Consider the following 19,856-nt stretch of genomic DNA (forward strand, 5'->3'; position numbering starts at 1 on the left):
CATTAGTAAAACAAGCCATCAATAACTGAAAACCAGCAACACCACACTGAAATAACAGGCACACTTAGATATTTTTTAAATGTAGCAGGCAGTGTTTTCTTCTATGCTACCAACTTAAGACAATAGTCTATTCTCATTATTAAAACTAAACTTTCAGTATGTCTTAAAGGTCTTGAGTTAATCTAATCCTTTACTAAAAATATTTCATATACATTCACTGAAGTCCAAACAAAGTAACCTGAAAACAAAGTTTTTCACCATTACTCTTCTCTGCCTAAAGAGAATTAAGTTTCTGTTGGTCTTTTCCCCCAGCAGCCACACTCTCACTCTATTTGGGGTTTAAAACCTGATTCAGTCCTCTTAAGAGTCACCATAATACTTCATAAACTAATCCTGCCCAATACTTCTACCTAAAATAAATCAAACAAGAAGTCAGACCTGATATGTACCCACTCCAAATGGGAATTTCGAAGTTAAAAACCACATTCAACTCTTTTGAATAGTGTATCTCATACCAAGTGCAAACTGAAACACTTTTGAGTTATACTGAAATAACAGAACGAGGGAGAAACTAAGAGCTACACGGCAAGGGACAACAGATGTTTCAGGAGTGAGATTTGAAAAAAGAAAAGCAGATGACGTGGAGACACACATGGAGACCAGTCTAGCTGGCATGAACTGCAGAAACAAAGACTCTTGCATTAGCTCTGATGAAATAAGAGTTTCAGTAATTCAGTGCCAGACCAAGATAGGGAGCAGGCGTAGGGAGAGTGAAACAAGAATTTTATTTGAAACAGCTATCGCACAATTTGGTTGCAACTTTACTGTAAGTTTCTAGGGAATCTTTATGCGTACCAGCAAAACTGAACAAAGTTAGAAATCACTACTATGAGCTGTTAAGTTTTTGGCCTTTTCACTCATATTGTGAAAAAACCAAGTTGGACAACAGAGTTTGATCCTCTGATGTACAATAATTTATTATCTAAATTACAGTGACAAATTTCTTAGTCAATGTTTTCTGAACCTTCCCATAAAACATACGGATTTCACTCTGCAACAGAGTGCAAGGGCTGTAAACATATGTGACTGAAGTATTTTGATTCCCAAGCTTTTAAATTGTGTATCAGAAAGAAGAAGTTACTAAAGACAAAGATAACATGTTCATTTAGTGCTGGAGTATTCTCAGACAGAACGTTTTAAAGGACTGGTCAGTTTTTCAGAAGACAAACTATTAGGGATATCTATTGGATAACACTTTTAAAGAAAGGATAATGAGAAAGTACATCTCTTCCAGGACTCTCATTAGAATTTTACTCACAAGGCCCTTGTTCTTATAGATTTTCTGAGCAGCTTATCCAAAACAGTTAGTTTTAGTCCATCCTTCAGCAAATACATGTTCATTATTATTACCTTTCCCGCATAGCATAGATATGATCTGTGTTTGCAAGCCTTCAGTTAAACTATTTTTTAATTGGCTTAACTGAAAGATGCCTATGTTTCTCTGCCTAGCAGAAATAAAGCCTTCAGGAGCATGTCAAACACTCTTGAGTACAGTGCAATGACACCTGCTCCAGCAGAAATCATCAGATCAAAACCAGTGGAAATCTTTTGCCAGTGTGCTATGCTAAAAAATCCCAGTTGTGCCAAGGTAGTATTGTTCATCATATTGTATGGATATCCTGTCCTGAATCAGCGCTATATGACTTAGTAACTCTTCATCACAATTTTACGGTATAGTAGTGCTTCCAATCTGTCAGTGAAGAAAGCAAGCTAAGCGTTCCCCTCCTCCTCCCCGCCATGATGTTCTAACACCACCACAGAAACAAAATAGTGACTGAAATCAAGCGTCACAGAAAAATCTAGAGGCAAATTAGTTTCAATTTCATTATTTTCTGAATGTGCTTATCAACTTTATACTTTCTGAAGACTGTATTTTACTTTGCATATTGCATGCTTTATTACTGGCAGCCTGTTTCTATGGCTGCTGTGTGCGTAAAACTAAAACATTACAAAAAACCCCACACATCACGCTAAGAAATCCAGTGACATTCTTCAAATCAGATACTGAACATGTGTCTTCTACTTCCACTAACCTCAGAATCCATTCCTTGCATTTCATTCTTTTCCATTTGAAACTGAACAAAGTCATCAATAACATGAAACAGTTCAGGAGAGACAGCTTTGAAGTATTTGTGGTAGTCATACTTTACAGCTAATGATGCAAAAATGGTATTATTCACTAGAGCAGATCGTAGGTCAGTAAGAACTCCTGGAGAGTGTTGCCGTGGGTCTTCATAAAGGTGCTTGGTTATGAGGTAGTCCAAAATTGCATCTCCCAGGAATTCTAAGCGCTGGTAACAATCTTAAAGCATTGGAAATAGAAGAATGTACAACAACACAATTAAGTTTAACACACACATTCTTTCCAGGCCTTTCTGCATAGGAGGTTTGGTACGCTGCCATGTAAATTCCATAAACTAACCAGCGCTCAGAGAAGACAATATGTTTTTTAGAACAGGTATCTTTGTGTTTAAAGGATTGTTACTGAATTATTTAAAAAAAAAAAAAGAAAATCAGGAAAACCAGAAATTATACCCAATAATAAAGCCACTTTTGAATATAATGCTAATTTGTCAGGCTAGCAAAACATGTGTTTATAATCAATTAGTGCTTTTACTCAAGAATCTCCACGTTGTGCTGAGAAACATCAAAAAAGTAAAATACTGAGATTCTACCTGCAGGCTGATCTGAAAACAATAACAGTTAAACCTCTAGAAAATTAATAAAGAAATCAACGTATTAAAAGCAGGGGGAACATACAACCTGAGATTTTTCATCTAATTTGCCACACATTTGGATTTCTCAAAAGGCATGGAACAAAGATTCCCATTCAGAATGGGTGTCTCAAACTGGAAACTAAGATTACTGAGCCTTTGCTGTTTGGAAAATTGACAGAGGAACACAGGAATAGAGAGCTGGGGAGGTCTATTTTTAGATTACAAACAAAAGCAAAAAACCCTCTTGAAAGCAAACAGGGATAGGTCAGTAGAGAAGGAAGGAAGACAAAATTATTATGAAAGTAAAGTAATATGAGAGTGAAATGGCTAGTACTAAGTTGCTTTTACAGCAGCTGAACCTAAGATGCTGCCGGATCTCAACTGCTAGCTACTCCTTAAGAGAACAAGTTACAGGTAACAGCAATTCACAATTGTCTTACTTGGTAAATAGAAATGGGATCAAAAGCTTCTGCTACCAACAACGTAATTATACATGAACCAACGTATATATGTATGAACCATCTACCTTCTATATGTTTGTGAAATATTTGTAAAAAGGAAATATATATATACATGTACGTGGGTAATATCACCTAGAATGAAAAAGCAAAAGAGCATTTTAGTGTTTTGTCAGAACTGTTTCTCAATGTACTAACATTTCAAAACTACTTATTTCTTTAATTAAAGCAGAGCTTTCTTGCTGCTTGGAATAAGGAACCAATTCACTATGGGGAAAAAAATCACTGTTGATTGCACAGGAATTTGCCATTCACTTCAAATAGGGCTGGAATTTTACCATGGTTTGTTTTTGACTGCATATTATCATAGGAAAATTTTTAAAGTTTTAGAATGAATACTAAATATATTAGTATACGCAATTCGAGAAGATTACAGAAATACAAATATGTACTGCTGTAAAATCTTTTTTGAGATCACATACAGAAAGCAGTTAACCTGAAATTAGTATTTAGTCTGATTTAGTCAACTGCTTCAAACTTTGACTTTAAATATTTATGCAACAAAATGCCTGGACTTAAATTAAGCCTTCCAATTCTCAACTTCAGATGGAAGTCTCCATATTTTGCTATCCTATGGACTATTCAGCTAATAAAAATTGTATAGTCCACTTTTAATCCTCAGAAGTACAAGGGGTAATATTCTTGGGATTAAATTATGGGACAAATTTGCTACATATATTTGCAAGACATGATCACTACTTCTAGAAGTACACTGCCATTTGCCAGAGTTCTACAATAACTTATTTCAGCTAAATGAGGATCTAATGTCAGTCATATACAGCTAGTGATATAGCATCAGAGATAAAAAATACTCTCTCAGAACCTGGTTAGGCTTCAGTAAATCTATCTGTATCAGGTCAAAAAATGAATAATCACTGATATACAGCTTCAACAAGTATACCCCTCTAAATAAGGGACAAAACATTATTTTCTAACATTTTGTATTCAGAGGCTATTGACTTCTTAAAGTACCATGTGATGTCTAAAAAAAAAGACTACTAAAAAAACCACAACATTTACTGCTTCTCTAACATTTACAATATGGGAGAAAACACCCCTAGTTTCTTCAAGACAACTTACCAGTAATGGTATTATAATGGTATGAGGCATGAGTAAATGCCTGAAGAAGGTAAGCCTTGTTCTTAAAACTGTAGTTTATTTTCTTCTCAAAGTTTTCAAAACCAGAAATAAGGTGATTTAAGGTTTTTTCAGCATCTGGGTGATCAAACATACACCTCGGTGGAATCTTCAAACAGCCATACTCCAGGTCTTTATACAGAGAAGGCTCTGAATTAGCTACAGAAGCCAAAACAGAGTTTGGTGAAAGATTCTTCTGCTCACTGATACAATTCTCTCTGGTAGCACACAAAGTGTCTTCCCAATCAGTCTTTTTAATTACAGGGAGCACCTTCAGCCCCAATGAACACAGGAAAAGCTGAGCAGCTCTTTCACCACAGCTGGTCAGATAGCAGCCCAAAAGGGCTTCCACACAGTCTGCAATGCTTTTGTCAGCAATACACTGCTCTGTATGCAAGTCATAGGAGATAGACTGTTTTCCTGCATCAACACCACAGTTTTCTTCTGATGGATTCCAGAAGCCCACTACAAAATCATCCTCTTCAACAGCTTTGCTGGGATCCAGATAGCACATAGCATCCCAAGAGCTATAGTCAAAATCATCAAAATCTGATGAAAACTGAACATTACCCAGGGATGACTTTTTGGGTGCTTTCCATTCATAGTTTGAATCAGTGGTTGAAAAGTGAGAGAGAGAAATTTTCTTCACAAAAGCCCCTGACCCCATTAACATATTATCAATGAATTTGATATGCTCCTGATCATACTCCAGAAAATCATCTTCAAAGTCTGTTTCTTCCTTGGGTAACCTCCACATTAGGTCTTCATCTTCATCATCATCATCATAATCATCGAGTTTACCATTAGCCAACAAGTTCTCCTTTGTCTATGAAAGAACAAAAAAATATGGTACTGAAGAGGGAAAAGAGAAACTTTCACTCCAGAACTGTCAGAAGATTTCAGTAGCGTCTGCTAATAATAAGACTAATTTTTAAATTATTGTTCCTAATTACATTGCCTGATCAGACGTACAATACAATCTCAATTAACACCAGCATTCTAAGACAAAAATAATTGCCTTGGAATACAAAACCTTTATTACTAACCTACCATAGCACATGTTCCATATTAACACTTGCTGCATTTCATAGCAGCTCATGCTTTACTTGAATATGATGCACATACAATTAATTTGAAAACCACTAACATTATATACTTGCATGCCAAAGTAAACAAAAGAAAGAATTCTAAATTAACAAATTTAGAGAAGTAGAAGAAACTGTTGTGGTTGCATCCTTATCTCTAGCTGCTAAGTAAGGCTATTACAAATGTGTAATCAATGTCATTTTGAAGTATTCGGCATAGAAGGAATCTAAGGGGCTTGCAGGGTTTACTGTAGTCACAATCATGATAATCTCAGTTTTGGGACACACAAACAGAAAACACATTCAATGAAACAACTGTAAGAACTTCTTTATCCTAGTCCTTCAATAATCATCACTTGAAAGAGCAAATACATTTATCTATGCTCTGAAATACAGTTCACTGCACACTGAATCAGTCTACTTGGCAAACTAGTAGAAAATAAGATCAGTGAATCAGTGTAGGTGATTTTTATATTACAGATCATAAACAAGAGTCTAATACCAGTTAGGTGGCAAGAATCTAATGCTTATGTGGGTGACAGTCTTGACTGCATGTGTTAGGGATTTAGTTAAGTTGCTGCTTTTTAGACATTAGATATAGGCCAATTTTTGGTTGTGTAAGAATTACTAATTTGTACCATGGTTCTTCACTTTAACAAATATGAAATCTTTCCAGTTTCTCATACATTTAATATTACCAGGATTTCAATATAGCAGGTTTAAAAATGGAAAAGCAGAAAAAAGGCACAATTCTGTAATACAGGTTTTTGTTGTTTATTTTTAAACTATCAACATATACATTAAATCATGAAGTAGGACAACTCTATCCAAAGGCAACTAGTATTAATCCTACCCTTTAAGCAAGTACATATTTCTTTAAAGTTTTGGGTTTTTTTCAGGCTATAGTTATAACCTTAACTAATTAAAAGAAAAGTAGAAGTTGTCACCAATTTTCTTATACTTACATACCTACCCACACAGTAAAACTAATGATGTCTCATGTCTTTTCCTTGCTCACGTTGAGCAAATTGATATGGATTGATGTAAATTATAAATTGAACACAGATATGTCCAAGTTATACAATGTTGTACAATTTGCCATGGCCCCAATCCAGGAAAGCACTTAAACATATTAGCTAAATGCACAAGTAGTCTTCCTAACATCAAAAGACTATTCACAGGCTCAACCCAGCATCACTGATGTCAGTGGGAATTCTGCCACTGAATTTGATAGGAGCAAGACCAGATTCCAAGTGCTTTTCTGGACTGGGTCCTGAAAGGCAACACCATTTTGAATCAAGTGAAACAGCCTATATCTGCCCTCGATCTTTATGTCATATTGTAGGTCTCAGTTATTTAATCTTGCAAATCTGTGAACCAGACGCTACCACTGGAGACCTTTCCCTTTGTGCCAAATGCACGGCTTTCTAAAGGTGTGGATGGGCAGCAGCTCTAAGGTGCACTAGGCAGCACTTGAAACTATCCAAGGATCATACAGATCACAACATTCCTCGTCAGGATGGAGCAGGCTTAGTCAGGTTTAGAAATGAGAGGAGAGTTAAAAGAAATGTGGCTATAGAAGTTCATAGTTTAGACATTTTTGCCAACAGAATTTCTGCTGCTGTAATTACCCCTCTCACACACACACAGCAGCGATTTCTGTAACTTTGATCAGAAAGAGACAGCTAAATTTGATTTGAAATAGTTATTTTGGATACTAGTAGCAGTATAGTGCTTAAAATAAGTCTAACTGAACCAGTCTCAGCTAGACCTAGTGCTGATTTTTTTTCTTGTTACACACCGCCTATCATATCCGCCACTGAAATAAAAATACACTCCCTGAATGAGACATGTCTATATGGATGAGTCAATACAGAATTTGGTGTTTGTTTTCAAAGATCTTAACAAGTGATGCTACAATTTTTACCACAATTACATTCGCAAGTTTCTTGAAATAAAATTAATTAGGAGGACAGCTACATGAACTACCCTAATGCTGTGTACACATCACTTCTTGTGTTTAAAAAAAAGTAAACATTTAAGTGATGAGAATGAGCAATAGGTAAAGGAGCCAGGAAGCAATTTTGATACTAGTTTTTTTCATCATTATTGCATGACTACAATGCATTCAGCATTTCAAAAATAAATCAATGAACCCCAGAAGAAAGAACCTTGTCTTAAAGAATACCTGATTGATTTTGAATAAGTTATGGCCACTTACAAACTGAAGATAAATACATGTAAGGGCTTTTTTTCAAGCTATTTGGAAATCAACTATTTGATTAAATGAACAAAGGAAGATCTTTTCTCTCAATAAAGCTTGATAACACACACACACAAAAAAAAAATAATCAACATTTGACTAAGATGTTTTAGTCAATTTGTCATAATGATATGAGATTGCTAGTGTCAGTCATCAGCCCATGGATGGAGAAAGCAATTTACTTCCAAGAAAGCAAAATATCTGCTTGGCACAAAAAACCCACTTCTTAGCTGCATCGCTGTCTGCATTTTGGCCAGTGACTAGCAAAGAGGAAGAGAGCACCGAAAAGTCAGAGACAACTGAAAGCTTTTTAAAAGCAATGATTAGCTTCTATCCCAAATGTGCAATTTTATTCTTAGAAAGGTACAGCAGTAAGCCTCTTTGTAACAAAGTCTTGGCACAATACATAACCACAATAATCAGGTTGTTTTATTCTGCAATAAACATTTATTTGCAAAGTACATCTCCCTAACAGTCCTCTCATGTGCCCTCTGGTGGTTCTACAATCCCAGTGTGGTCTTCAGAATTGGGAAAAAGAAAAAAATCCCTCCAGCCCCTTCCCCCAACCTGGTCTCAGATTAAAGACTATGTTACTGACTGCTGTGAACAGTGATATTTCTTATACATGCACTTCTACTCTTCGCATACAATGAGTTTGGTCAGAAAATAATTTGAATCGTTCCTCATTAAGATTTGTCATCTTTGTCATTCTGAAGCTTTCGGCGATAGGCAGTGAGGGTGTCTAAGCCAGCACAGTATTTTGGATGAGAAGTAGCGCTCAGTCATACCCACAGTGTAGCTAACAGCAACCAATACTGAACATTTTCTCAAGCCAGTTCTAATCTTCATTCTGCCTCAGCACTATGAAAAATAGCAACTACTTTTCATATATTCTACAAAGGTGAACTCATTAAGAAAAGCAGTCTTCTGCGTATACATATTACAGCAAAACCAGTAATGATAACTCCGTTTAAAATTTCTAAGAGAAGTTTTTCTGAAACTCTTGAGAGCATGCTAATTACAAGCAAAAAAGTTTTTCTTCTCTGCTTTCCACTAATAGATACACTCATTACTGGAGCTCAGTATATTTCCTTACTTCAGGTTCTATTCAGGATCAGTTTTCCTCTCATTTTCCATAAGTTATAGTGAAGTTTTAGAAAGGAAACAGATTTAGTTGGGTTTTTTTTTCTGAAAACATACCAAAATACCTGGTAGGTGGGAAGAGGTAGGGGGAGAGAATACAGAAATGCGAATAATTATTCCTCAACATAGTTAAATAAAGTCTTACCATTTCATCTTTCTCCCACTTATCAGTGTTGCTCTTGTCCTGGTTTACTATGTAACCAGGAGGAAGCCAATTGACCGGGGGATCAAAAATCGATACCACCATACGACTAGGCAGTCCTTTCTTTTTTCCAAGGCGATACAAGTTACAGTTGCTGACCTTCAAGAAAAACATTCTGATAAACCTTTGGACATACATTTATATAACAATAGGTTAAAAAGAAAAAGGAGCAAAACAATTTTACGTGTCAAACCAGATCTTGTACAATTACGCATTTTCTCCAGTTCTCAAAAGGGAGTTCAGCTTGCTTAATATAGTACAACCAACTCACAGCAAGGCACACATTTTTAAGGTGGCGTGTTGGTTTTTTTTTTTTGAGGCCAAGCATATTAGGTGTGATAGTTTCAGCTAAAGAAATCCGATAGATCAAATTCTCTTTGCAAAACAAAATTATTGCTACTTTTAAAATCACAGTAAATATAACCTGTACAAGTGCCATTGATTACCAGTATTAATAATCAACATTCAGACTATATTTGGAATGAAAAATGATTGTTATTACGGGTCAATTGACTTAAATCTTGGCAGTAGAAAGTGTTAAAAACAGTTCCATATAACAGATCTTATTAAGTCATAATCCAGACGTTATTTTGATAGCCTCTAAAACTCTTTAAGTATTTTAAAGGGAAGGGGGGAAAAAAAAGCACCGTCATATTCACAAACATACTTCCTTTTCCGTTTCAACTATCAACTTCTGATCTTCATTTCCTCATTTAAACAACACATTTTCCATGTTTTGAGCCTTGAAATTTTAACCTGAACATTCAATCCCTTCCCTTATTTGAACTGTGCAATTTATTTAGCCCTCCTTATTTTTCAAGATTAAGCTACTTAATCATTTCAATGATGCATTTTGTTAGGAGGTAGATAATCAAATCCTTAACATTTGACTCAAGTTATCACATTAGGTGGGGAAAAAATACAAACAAAACAAACTTTCACATGATTGATTATTCCAGAATTTCAAACCAGCAGCAGCAGAATCAAAGACTCTGCTTACTACTGTTTACAGTTACTTTAAAATACTTTAAAAAGTTTTGATGCAACAGTTCTGTAAGATTTTTTGTTGTTTCATTTTTAGCATTCCTGTAAGATCATACTAAAAGTTTTCAAGGAAAGTGACTTAGTGAGGAAACAAAGGAAAGGTCAAATAAAGCTACAACCTTAGGCTCTGTGCTGCTAACTCTCACGCCTTCATTCAAGCACTCCTGCTAAGAGTTTCTACTCAGTACAGCTCTAGTGTTCAGTCCACCAAATGTCCTCACTAACACAGAACTATTAGTCCTGTTCAGTCCTGTCCTTTCTTAAGGCTGGTAATCAGCTGGTTTAGATTTCAAAATGAACTGCAGAAAACAGTTTCAATCAATCACAGTTATGGCAACATTAAACCTGTAGTCCTGTATTTTTATTCCTAATATGCATGCTACCCAATGTATAATCAGTAAACCTGTGGAACTGAACCACCCTGCTGCCATTCAATCTTCTAGTGAATTTTTTATATATATGGCTTATTACAGCATGCCTTTTACATAATATCATTAGATTGTTACTACTTACTTTTTTGCTTCTCATATATGACAGCCGTCCCTCATGAGCATCAGGGTAAGTGCAAAACAAGTATGTAGTGATAGCATGCTTTAAAAATGAATCACCAAGCATTTCTAGCCGCTCCAGGTTAAATCCATCACTAGCATTTGAAAGAGTCAAAGCTTGAAGAATGAGACCAGGATTAGGACCGAGAGTTTTTGAGGAGTACCCACAGGAAGGGTTCTTTTCAGCATCTGCTCTGTCTTTTGAAAGATTAATAGCTTTTGAAGTACTGGTGGTCACTGCCATTTTGGGGCATCCATCTGAGGTAGATCTGTTAGCATTTCCATCAAGGTATTTATTACTCAGTAGAGTACATTCATTGCTGGGCTTGGGCTGGTTCTCACTGCTGTATAAATTCTGAATGGGATATGAGGTAGTTGGTTGTACAGGTATTTCCTGCCTGCAGTAATTCAGCTGATTTCCTTGGCAAAAGTCTCTGTTAGCTAAATCACAATTGCCATTGGCAAGATTTTTATTATAAGAAACACCATTAATTGCTGCAAGTTCTGCCGAGACATCAATTTGGAGTTTACTGGGTGACTCACTGAGCAATGTTCTGTAACTCACAGACATTTGGTCATGGTTTTCTGCAGAAGAGGTTCTATTAGCACCTTGATGTGCAGCATTTTCAGGGACTACAATTGTGCTGTGCTTACAGTAATTTTCATTCTCTACTAAAGAGGAGCTAGGAATAGTGATGAAGGATTTGCTGTCAATAGACTTTTTCCATCCGAAGTCCAAGTTAGGATATCTGTAAAGATACACACTGATTTTGTTAACAACAACAAAAGATACTATCACAAAATGACACTATATGCACATACACATTTAAAAAAAAGCCACATTCTTCCAAAAAGAACAGTGACCTCAGCCTCTAACTTCACCACTCACAATCTAGACTGTTTAAACTATGTTTCAATGAAAACTGACGAGTTAAAGCATATCAGTTTTAAATTCATGCAATAATTGTTAAGTTTTCTCCTTGTTTTCCAATGAAGTCAGATATCATATTGAAAAATACATAGTCAAAAAAATACATGCCTGAAATCTGCAGGAAGTGATTTAACCCCTACACCAGCATCGGTGGCTGTTTGAGCTCTTAGTTCCTCTGCTGTCAAAAGGCAGTGCAGGCGATAAAGTATGCTAGGGAGGCAAACTGCTTTTCTCCACAGTGATGCTGGGATAGGATGTATAGCACAGAGCTCTGGAACCAGTATCTGGGGAGAGGAGGGAGTAAGAAAAATATTTTACCTGTAAAGGTAGTAATCAGATCACTGTTAAGAGAAAAGCAACTTGAATTAGACACTTCTGTTTTACCTGCTTATTCTGCAAACTTTCCCACTTTGCTTTCCTCTTCTCAGCACTGCTTAGTGGAAGTGCTTTCCCCTTCTGATTCAAATGGCGAGGAGTCAAAAGATTAAGTCTAAAAACCATGTGAAAATACTTAAATGTAATTACATATTTAATGAATAGGACTTACTAGCCTAAACTTTCTAAAGCAATGACTTATTCTTAGTATTCAACCATAATGCATTGTGAATTTACAGCACAGTTACCTCTGGAAAAAGAATGGACTCAAGTTACAGTTGTTATAAGCTAAGTACCCATCAAGAAAAAAAGTCAGTAATTATTTTGGAAAACATAAGCCCTCAGCTTTCTTGCATAATTAAAAAAATTAAATTAAAAATGAAAAAATTAAGAAGAAAGTGGCACTTCATTGTCAAACTACAAACATCAGACACAAACATGGCTGTTGTTACCTTGAAGATGTGTGGTCCACATCCAGCAGTGGCTGGTTGAGATTGGTCAGGTCAAGATTATACTTTGTTTTATAATATTCAGCAAAAGTTTCATATTCAGGGGAAGGGAATTTACTGAGTGGAGTAAGATCAGTGTATACATCAGCTACATAGAATCGATGAGGCTGATCAAAATTTCGATACCTAAAGAAAAAAAATTATATATTTTGGCATATGTTATAGCCTTAGAGTAAAGCTTGTGCTAAGCTCTTCATGTTCTAATGTGGTCAGGTGGTAAACCGTTAAATATCTCTTGAGGTTTTTGGTTGGTGGGGTTTTTTGTTGTAGAAACCATTTGTTTAGCCAACTCAAATAACTACATGAGAAATGTACTGTAAGATAAGGAGGAATAAAATCAATCTATAATTTAGATAATTCCTTCTACAGAAACATTTAAATTAAATACAAAAATTTATATCTTCAATATCTAATACAAAAATCAGGCTCTGGACAACCATCTCCAAGAGTAATGCTGCAAATTATAGTTTCATAGTGCCAAACACCTAGCAATTAAACTTGATAATTTGGCTTTTTAATGTTTAGTCTCCTCTGTGCTACAATCAGCAGAGGTAAGAGTTCTGCATACAAAGACTGTACTACCTTACATCTAAACTGGCATTTTAACCAAGCCATCCTCCAAAATAAAGTTGAAATACAAACCCCCAAATACATAGTAAATTCACAAGCCTTCCAAGGGCAATGCAGTTCTTGTAATACAGGCAGAATATTAGAAAAATAAAGCCAGGATGCTTCATGAACACTTTTATTCTGATACCGTTGTGATCATTGGATACTATGATAAACATGCACAGGAAAAATAATAAAAACCATGAAAAAACATGAAATCAACAGTCAATATTTAGATGTGCACATTAGCTTATTTCCTACTTTGGTCTGCTGCATTTATCATTTTAAGCTTCTATTCAAATATCTAAATAGATATCACTGAATAAAATTACTACACTATTAATGAGGCTTTTTAGCTTTCTTCCAAAGAGAAAAATAAATTTTAAAAAAACAAAAACATATTCCCATGCTGTCTAAACTTTTCCACTGAAGAATGTGGGTTAAAGGAGCATTCAGGATATTTTTGTTTTTAAATCTTACTGATATCCACGCCTATTCTGAAAAATTCAACAGAAATGTACCAATGCAGTGTCATATTATGCTTCCCTTAAGGAGCTTACAACCAAGCAGAACAAAGAAGTACAAACATTTATTTCCACCATTTTTATGTTGACCGAAAACAGAAGTCCTTGAAATTCAGAGATTTCTTAATGTATGAAACAAGATTAAAAAATTTTGGCTTTACCCAAGCCTGAACATTATCAGATAACAATTAATAATTAAAAAAAAAAAAAAAAGAAAAAAAGAAAGGGAAAGGGGAAGAATACTACTGGTTTAGGCACTGTGGCCAGATCTTCAGACAGATGAAATACCATAGCTTCACTGAAGTCCAGCAACTGTGCTAATTCACACCACCTATGAGCCACTTCTATGGCGTTAACTCTGATCATGACGACATAATGCTTAAACAGTGGTGGTCCATAGCCACTTTTTTACACTAGCATTTTTAATCACAGTAGTCATCAACATGGGTAGGAAGACATTTGAAGAAAAAAGTCTAACACAGATGAGGCCAAAACAAAGTACTAATATTTATCTTCCATATATATTCTGTGACTACCGTTGTTTACAATATATTAGGTACAAGCACAAGCCAGTCAGTCCATTTTCTTTTATCACGTCAAACATGACATAGGGAATAATTAAGTCTCCACAAAACTTACCAGTTCTGGAGAACCTTTGCATACCCAGTACATGAAATGATGTCAATTTCTAATCTAAATACCACTCAATAGGAAGATTCTTTTCACTGGTGTTTTTCACTTGTTAATTTTTCCATCTACCCACAGCATACCTTCCTTTAGCAAGCCTTCAGTGCAAATAAGCAGTAACCAGAGAACAGGACTTCCACTCACTCTTCCAAATTAAAATTGGTTTCAGTAGGCCAGTTCTTGATGAAGTGACAACGTTTCATCAGAATACTACTTAGGTTTTATGGTGAACTCTACTATTCCTAATGAAAAGGTAATGAGTCTTGGGAGGCCTAAACCACTTAAATCCTACTGCGTAAGATTAAAGATATTTTTCAGTCAATAGTTAAATTATTTAAGAGTTGACCAGATACCTTCAGATTAACAGCATATATTTTTTACAAGCAATTCTTCTGCATATACTAACACTCCCTCGTTCAAGTGTTTGTATAAATACAATAAGTACTGTATACAGTACTCACCGTGGAATGATGACTGCATCTTGGTAATCTTCTAACTTGAAAATAAAAGGCATTTCTTTTGTATACTGAGTACTGGGAATGCCTGTACGTGCCTCAGATTTCTCAATGTCTTCCATAAACTTAAAGTCAATGTCCAAAGTGCTGGAGTCATCAACTTAAAAAGGAAAACACATTACTCAGTTATTCAGGGGAGTTTTCTGGGCTAAACTTTTCTGGAAAGTTATAAATTACAATTTTTTTCTTACTCTATATACATATTTGATTTTTTAAAAAAGTTTCAAAGGAGACATATACGATTTTAGACCCTTACAGAGTCAGCTGAAACCTAATATAAATCAACTTACATCACCAAGTTAGAACTAATTTGGAATTGTGAAAAAGTAATAAAAATGTTACTGACAAATCTTCAGACTACCACATATGGTATTAGTCCCACAGCTAACACCTGAAATTTAACATAAACATTAACAAACATGTTGCTAAAGGAATTCAAAGTGAATATTTAAAGCAAGGACTCTGTTCTTACCAACATTAAGAGGTAGAACACAATAGGCTGAATCAGCTTCTGTGGGTTTGAACTCTAGTGCAGGTTTCTCAAGACGAAGAATATGTGAAAAAATGTACTGGTGGAGTCGCGTTATCAGCTCAAGCATTTGCAGAGACAGCGTAAAACCAGATTTCTTAAGTTCGATAGATATTGTAACCTCTCCAGAACGAGTATACACAGGAAAGTGAGGAATCTAAGTAAGAAAAGAACCAAAAGAGATCAAGAGAGAAAATCCAGAGTAGGATTACTCTACTGAGTACCAGTTGTTTAGTTCAGATTCTGAGGTAGCACTTGCCTGACCCCACAGCAAACTGGATCAGAATTTTGATGACCTTCAATTATATGAGATTTTGACAGCTTAAAGAAGGACTTATTTTTGTGGGGGTTTTTTTGTTTGGTTTTTTTTTTAAATAATTTTCCTTGCGTTTTACAGCTTTTCTCTTTATAAAAGATTAAGTAAAAAAAAATGAAGGAGGAAATGTGAAAACCAGCAAATTCCTCAGCTGAATCTCATCCACAGAAAATGCCTTTCTATTAAAAATTTTCCTAAGCAAGAAGTGCCAATTTCAATTAACTTTTTCTGTTGCTGCAGACTAGGAATGCCGAGAGGACTTGTTACCACAGCTTTCATATAGATAAGGTAGCACTGCAGGCTATCTCTTTAGCTGATAAGCCACTCCTATCATACCTCATACAAAACAAGAGGAACATTTTGAATTTGTCACTGCAAAATAATAAAAAATAACATTGCAAAACAGAAGTTCAGCAAAAATAGAACAAACTGTTCCATTCCCAAGACAGAAAATGAAGTGGTGACTGGATGGATTCACACAGCATTCTCCTGGAGAAACTGCCTGCTCATGGCTTGGACAGATGTCTTAAGTAAAAAACTGGCTGGATGGCTGGGCCCAAAGGGTTGTGGTGAATTGAGTTAAATCCAGTTGGTGGCCGGTCACAAGCAGCGTGCCCCAGGGCTCAGTGTTGGGGCCAGTTCCGTTTAATATCTTTATCAATGATCTAGACGAGGGGATGGAGTGCATGCTCAGTAAGTTTGTAGATGACACCAAGGTGGGTGGGAGTGTTGCTCTGCTTGAGGGTAGGAAGGATTTGTAGAGGGACCTGGACAGGCTGGATTGATGGGCCGTGGTCAACTGCATGGGGTTCAACAAGGCTAAGCGTTAAGTCCTGCACTTGGGTCACAACCCCACGTAACACTACAGGCTTGGGTAAGAGGGGCTGGAAAGCTGCCCAGCAGATAAAGGACCTGGGGGTGTTGGTTGATAGTCGGCTGAATATGAGCCAACAGCGTGCCCAGGAAGACCAACAGCATCCCAGCTTGTATCAGGAATAGTGTGGCCAGCAGGAGCAGGGAAGTGATTGTCCCCCTGTACCTGGCACTGGTGAGGCCGCACCTTAAATACTGTGCTCAGTTTTGGGCCCCTCACTGCAAGAAAGACATTGAGGTGCTGGAGCACGTCCAAAGAAGGGCAACAAAGCTGGTGAAGGGTCTAGAGCACAAGTCTAATGAAGAGCGGCTGAGGGAGCTGGGGTTGTTTAGTCTGGAGAAAAGGAGGCTGAAGAGGAGACCTTATCGTGCTCTACAACTACCTGAAGGAAGGCAGTAGCAAGGTGGGTGTTGGTCTCCCAACTAACAAGTGATAGGACAAGAAGAAATGGCCTCAAGTTGCACCAGGGGAGGTTTAGATTGGATATTAGGGAAAATTTCTTCATGGAAAGGGTTGTGAAGCCCTGGAACAGGCTGCCCAGGGAAGTGGTTGAGTCACCATCCCTGGAGGTATGTAAAAGGGTAGATGGGCACTTAGGGACATGGTTTAGTGGTAGACTTGGCAGTGGTAGGTTAATAGTTGGATTCTATGATCTTAAAGGTCTTTTCCAATCTAAATGATTCTATGATTCTATATTATTGCTTATTTTCTGAAGGTTACTTGATACAAGCAGCACTTATGGTCGTTTCCAACTCTTCAGTCTAGGGGTGGGGAATAAGAGCAAAATGACAGGTTGTAAGGCACATAGAATAAGGAAAGGAGCTAGATTCATTACCTGAGGTATAGGTTTGGCTGTCAATATGCCAAAACATCTTGTTGTATCCTCAGGAGGATATAGCTTTCGTCTCCTGAAGTTGAGCTCATCAGGTAGAGGAGTCGTTAACACCATTCCTATTACATACAAGTAACAGGGCTGATCAGGTTTGGGATAACTATCCCTTAAACATTCTGGAATCTAAAGGCAAGAAGAAAAAAAAGAAAGAAAAAAATCACAATAACATGATAAAAATCATTAAAATTCACCTAAAGACTGTTTTTTGAACAAGCCTTCACGTGTTTATTTGGACAGGTATCGCTAAAAATGAGGAATAAAAAATAATTTAATCCAGACTTAAGTAATTTTCTCATTCTTAAGCAAAAAGATTTGGTCAGCAGCCCGGCCTGGCAGCCATGATATCTGTCCCAACACTTGCATCAATGGAGCATGATGCTCTGAGATCTTCCTATGACCAAGAGACAGCTTCCATTACATCCCTAAACCTCCTCTGTATCCACCCTGTGCTAGAAATGCAAGTCTAACTGTAGAACAGATAGCACTTCACCATAAATATAATTGAAGTTTGGACGCCAATTTCCATATTTGGCCAGTAACACTGGAGCACACTATGTCCAAGGTCTTTGGACCTTAACGGTAGAAGGGGGGGAGGGGAAGGGGGGAGGGATGGGGAGGGTACACAGTGTGCACACACTGAATTACTGGGTTGTACATTTTTTCTATTTTCATATAAACTTCACTGAACTTACAGCTTCATTAACACCGATTCTTTTCCCAAGCAGAACTATTAAGAAGTATCAAAAATGTTTTTTAATGCACTTGGGACAAACACAAACAAAATTCAATACACTGCCCCTTTGTCCAGGCACTATACTATAGCAGTTTTCTAAGAACAGTTCTAGCTTGCAGATGTCAATATTCACAATGGCCACAAGCACTTCTAACTCTGCTGCTCCTATTCGTCACAGACCTTAAGAAACCATGCTTTATGTTTGGTCAGGGTTCTTAACTTTGTAGATCTCAAAAATCATCCTCCTGTTTATTTAAAACTAAATTGCAATACAAGTAGTCCTGGATTTTGAAGTTACACTGTAGCAAAACTATGGCCTTGGCTTAATGGAAAATTACTCATAAGTTTAATAACTATATTAAGCCCAAGAGGATCTTGTAGACCTTAAACATTTGCCAAAGCTTCTTTTCCAGATGTGAAAAGTTGGGACAAAAGCAAGGGAAAGTATTCTTGGATTATGTATTAAAAAAATAACCAGGAAAGAATGATGCATCAGTTGACAAATCACCTCCTTTTGAATGAGAGATACCATAATCATGCATTTTACGAGTCACCCCTATTCCAAAAATCACTAGTGAGGTAAGAGGACTAAGAAAGGCACTTGTAACAAGAAGCACCAAGAAACACCGTGCAAAGATTCAAACTGTTTGTGAAGTATTGCAAGAAAAAAAGGTTCTCATCTGTCGTTCCCTCTGTAATGTACTCTGATGCCACAGTATCCTTTCCTAAACTCTCCTAATAACCATTCATTTAAACTACTAATAAAATTGGGGCACATGGAAGATGCGAAGAATGGAATTACTTAAGGGCTATGACCATAACTGAGGCTGCATGTGAATGTACAACACAGCACTGTAGCCTACTGTGAGCGTGCATGCTGACATTCATACATGTGACCAAAGGCTATCAGTTTCTTCATGAAAGGCAAATACAGTCACAAGCCTTATAGAATATGTACATTCTTGTAACTACAGGCATGCTTCCAAAGTATATGGTCGTGTAAGCTCATTCAGGTAATAGTGCAAGCTTCCATACAATTACAACTGCAAAATATTTCCACTATATATGCAAGATTTGTTGTAAAAGATTCAGACAAAATTAAGGGTTGGCAATTTTGTCTTATCATCAGTACACAGGGCACTTTGATCAGAGATGGGGACAGCAGTGAGTGATACTCACAGCTTTAGGATAGCACTGTCTTCGTTTTGTAGAGCCTGGCCTTCCTGGAACACTGGTTTCTTCTTCATCATGTAAATCAAGCTCCTCCTCATATTTAACCGTTTCTTTACCAACTGGCATCAAATGATCATCCAGTTCACCTGAATATTATGAAAGAGTACAAAGAAATAGCATTATGAGCAATCAAATCTTGGTTCCTTCAGACACTACACAGTAGACTTGATCGCTCATGAAAACACCTCACATAAGTGTTCAAAATATACTCCAAAAGTGTGACTTTGGGGAAAGAGTGATAAAGGTTGAATTTTTAGCAAAAATACTTACTTATAGGAAGAATCTCTGAAACTTTAATTAAAAAATTGAATTCTATGATGAAATATCAAAGAAAAATGAACTTTTTTGCTCATAAAAAAAATGCAGTGACTGAAATAATAATTTAAAAATCATTCATGTGGAAGAGGGAACA

General features: G+C 36.5%; 1 protein-coding gene across 5 annotated transcripts in view; it reads right to left on the minus strand.

Annotated features, from left to right (window-relative positions):
* The window catches only part of DICER1 (dicer 1, ribonuclease III), a 69,033-nt gene that overhangs the window by 6,373 nt on the left and 42,804 nt on the right, over positions 1–19,856 (minus strand). For all 5 annotated transcript variants that reach the window (XM_064460681.1, XM_064460683.1, XM_064460680.1 and 2 more), the window contains 11 exons: positions 19,391–19,530; positions 17,422–17,601; positions 15,340–15,553; positions 14,814–14,967; positions 12,476–12,658; positions 12,033–12,138; positions 11,757–11,932; positions 10,683–11,466; positions 9,069–9,224; positions 4,376–5,258; positions 2,094–2,362 (listed from right to left, as the gene is read on the minus strand). In XM_064460681.1, coding sequence (XP_064316751.1) covers positions 2,094–2,362; positions 4,376–5,258; positions 9,069–9,224; positions 10,683–11,466; positions 11,757–11,932; positions 12,033–12,138; positions 12,476–12,658; positions 14,814–14,967; positions 15,340–15,553; positions 17,422–17,601; positions 19,391–19,530 — 3,245 coding nt within the window. The remainder of the gene's footprint in view (positions 1–2,093; positions 2,363–4,375; positions 5,259–9,068; positions 9,225–10,682; positions 11,467–11,756; positions 11,933–12,032; positions 12,139–12,475; positions 12,659–14,813; positions 14,968–15,339; positions 15,554–17,421; positions 17,602–19,390; positions 19,531–19,856) is intronic.

The sequence above is a fragment of the Phalacrocorax carbo genome, chromosome 9 (genome assembly GCF_963921805.1).
Source record: "Phalacrocorax carbo chromosome 9, bPhaCar2.1, whole genome shotgun sequence".
Classification (NCBI taxonomy): Eukaryota; Metazoa; Chordata; class Aves; order Suliformes; family Phalacrocoracidae; genus Phalacrocorax; species Phalacrocorax carbo.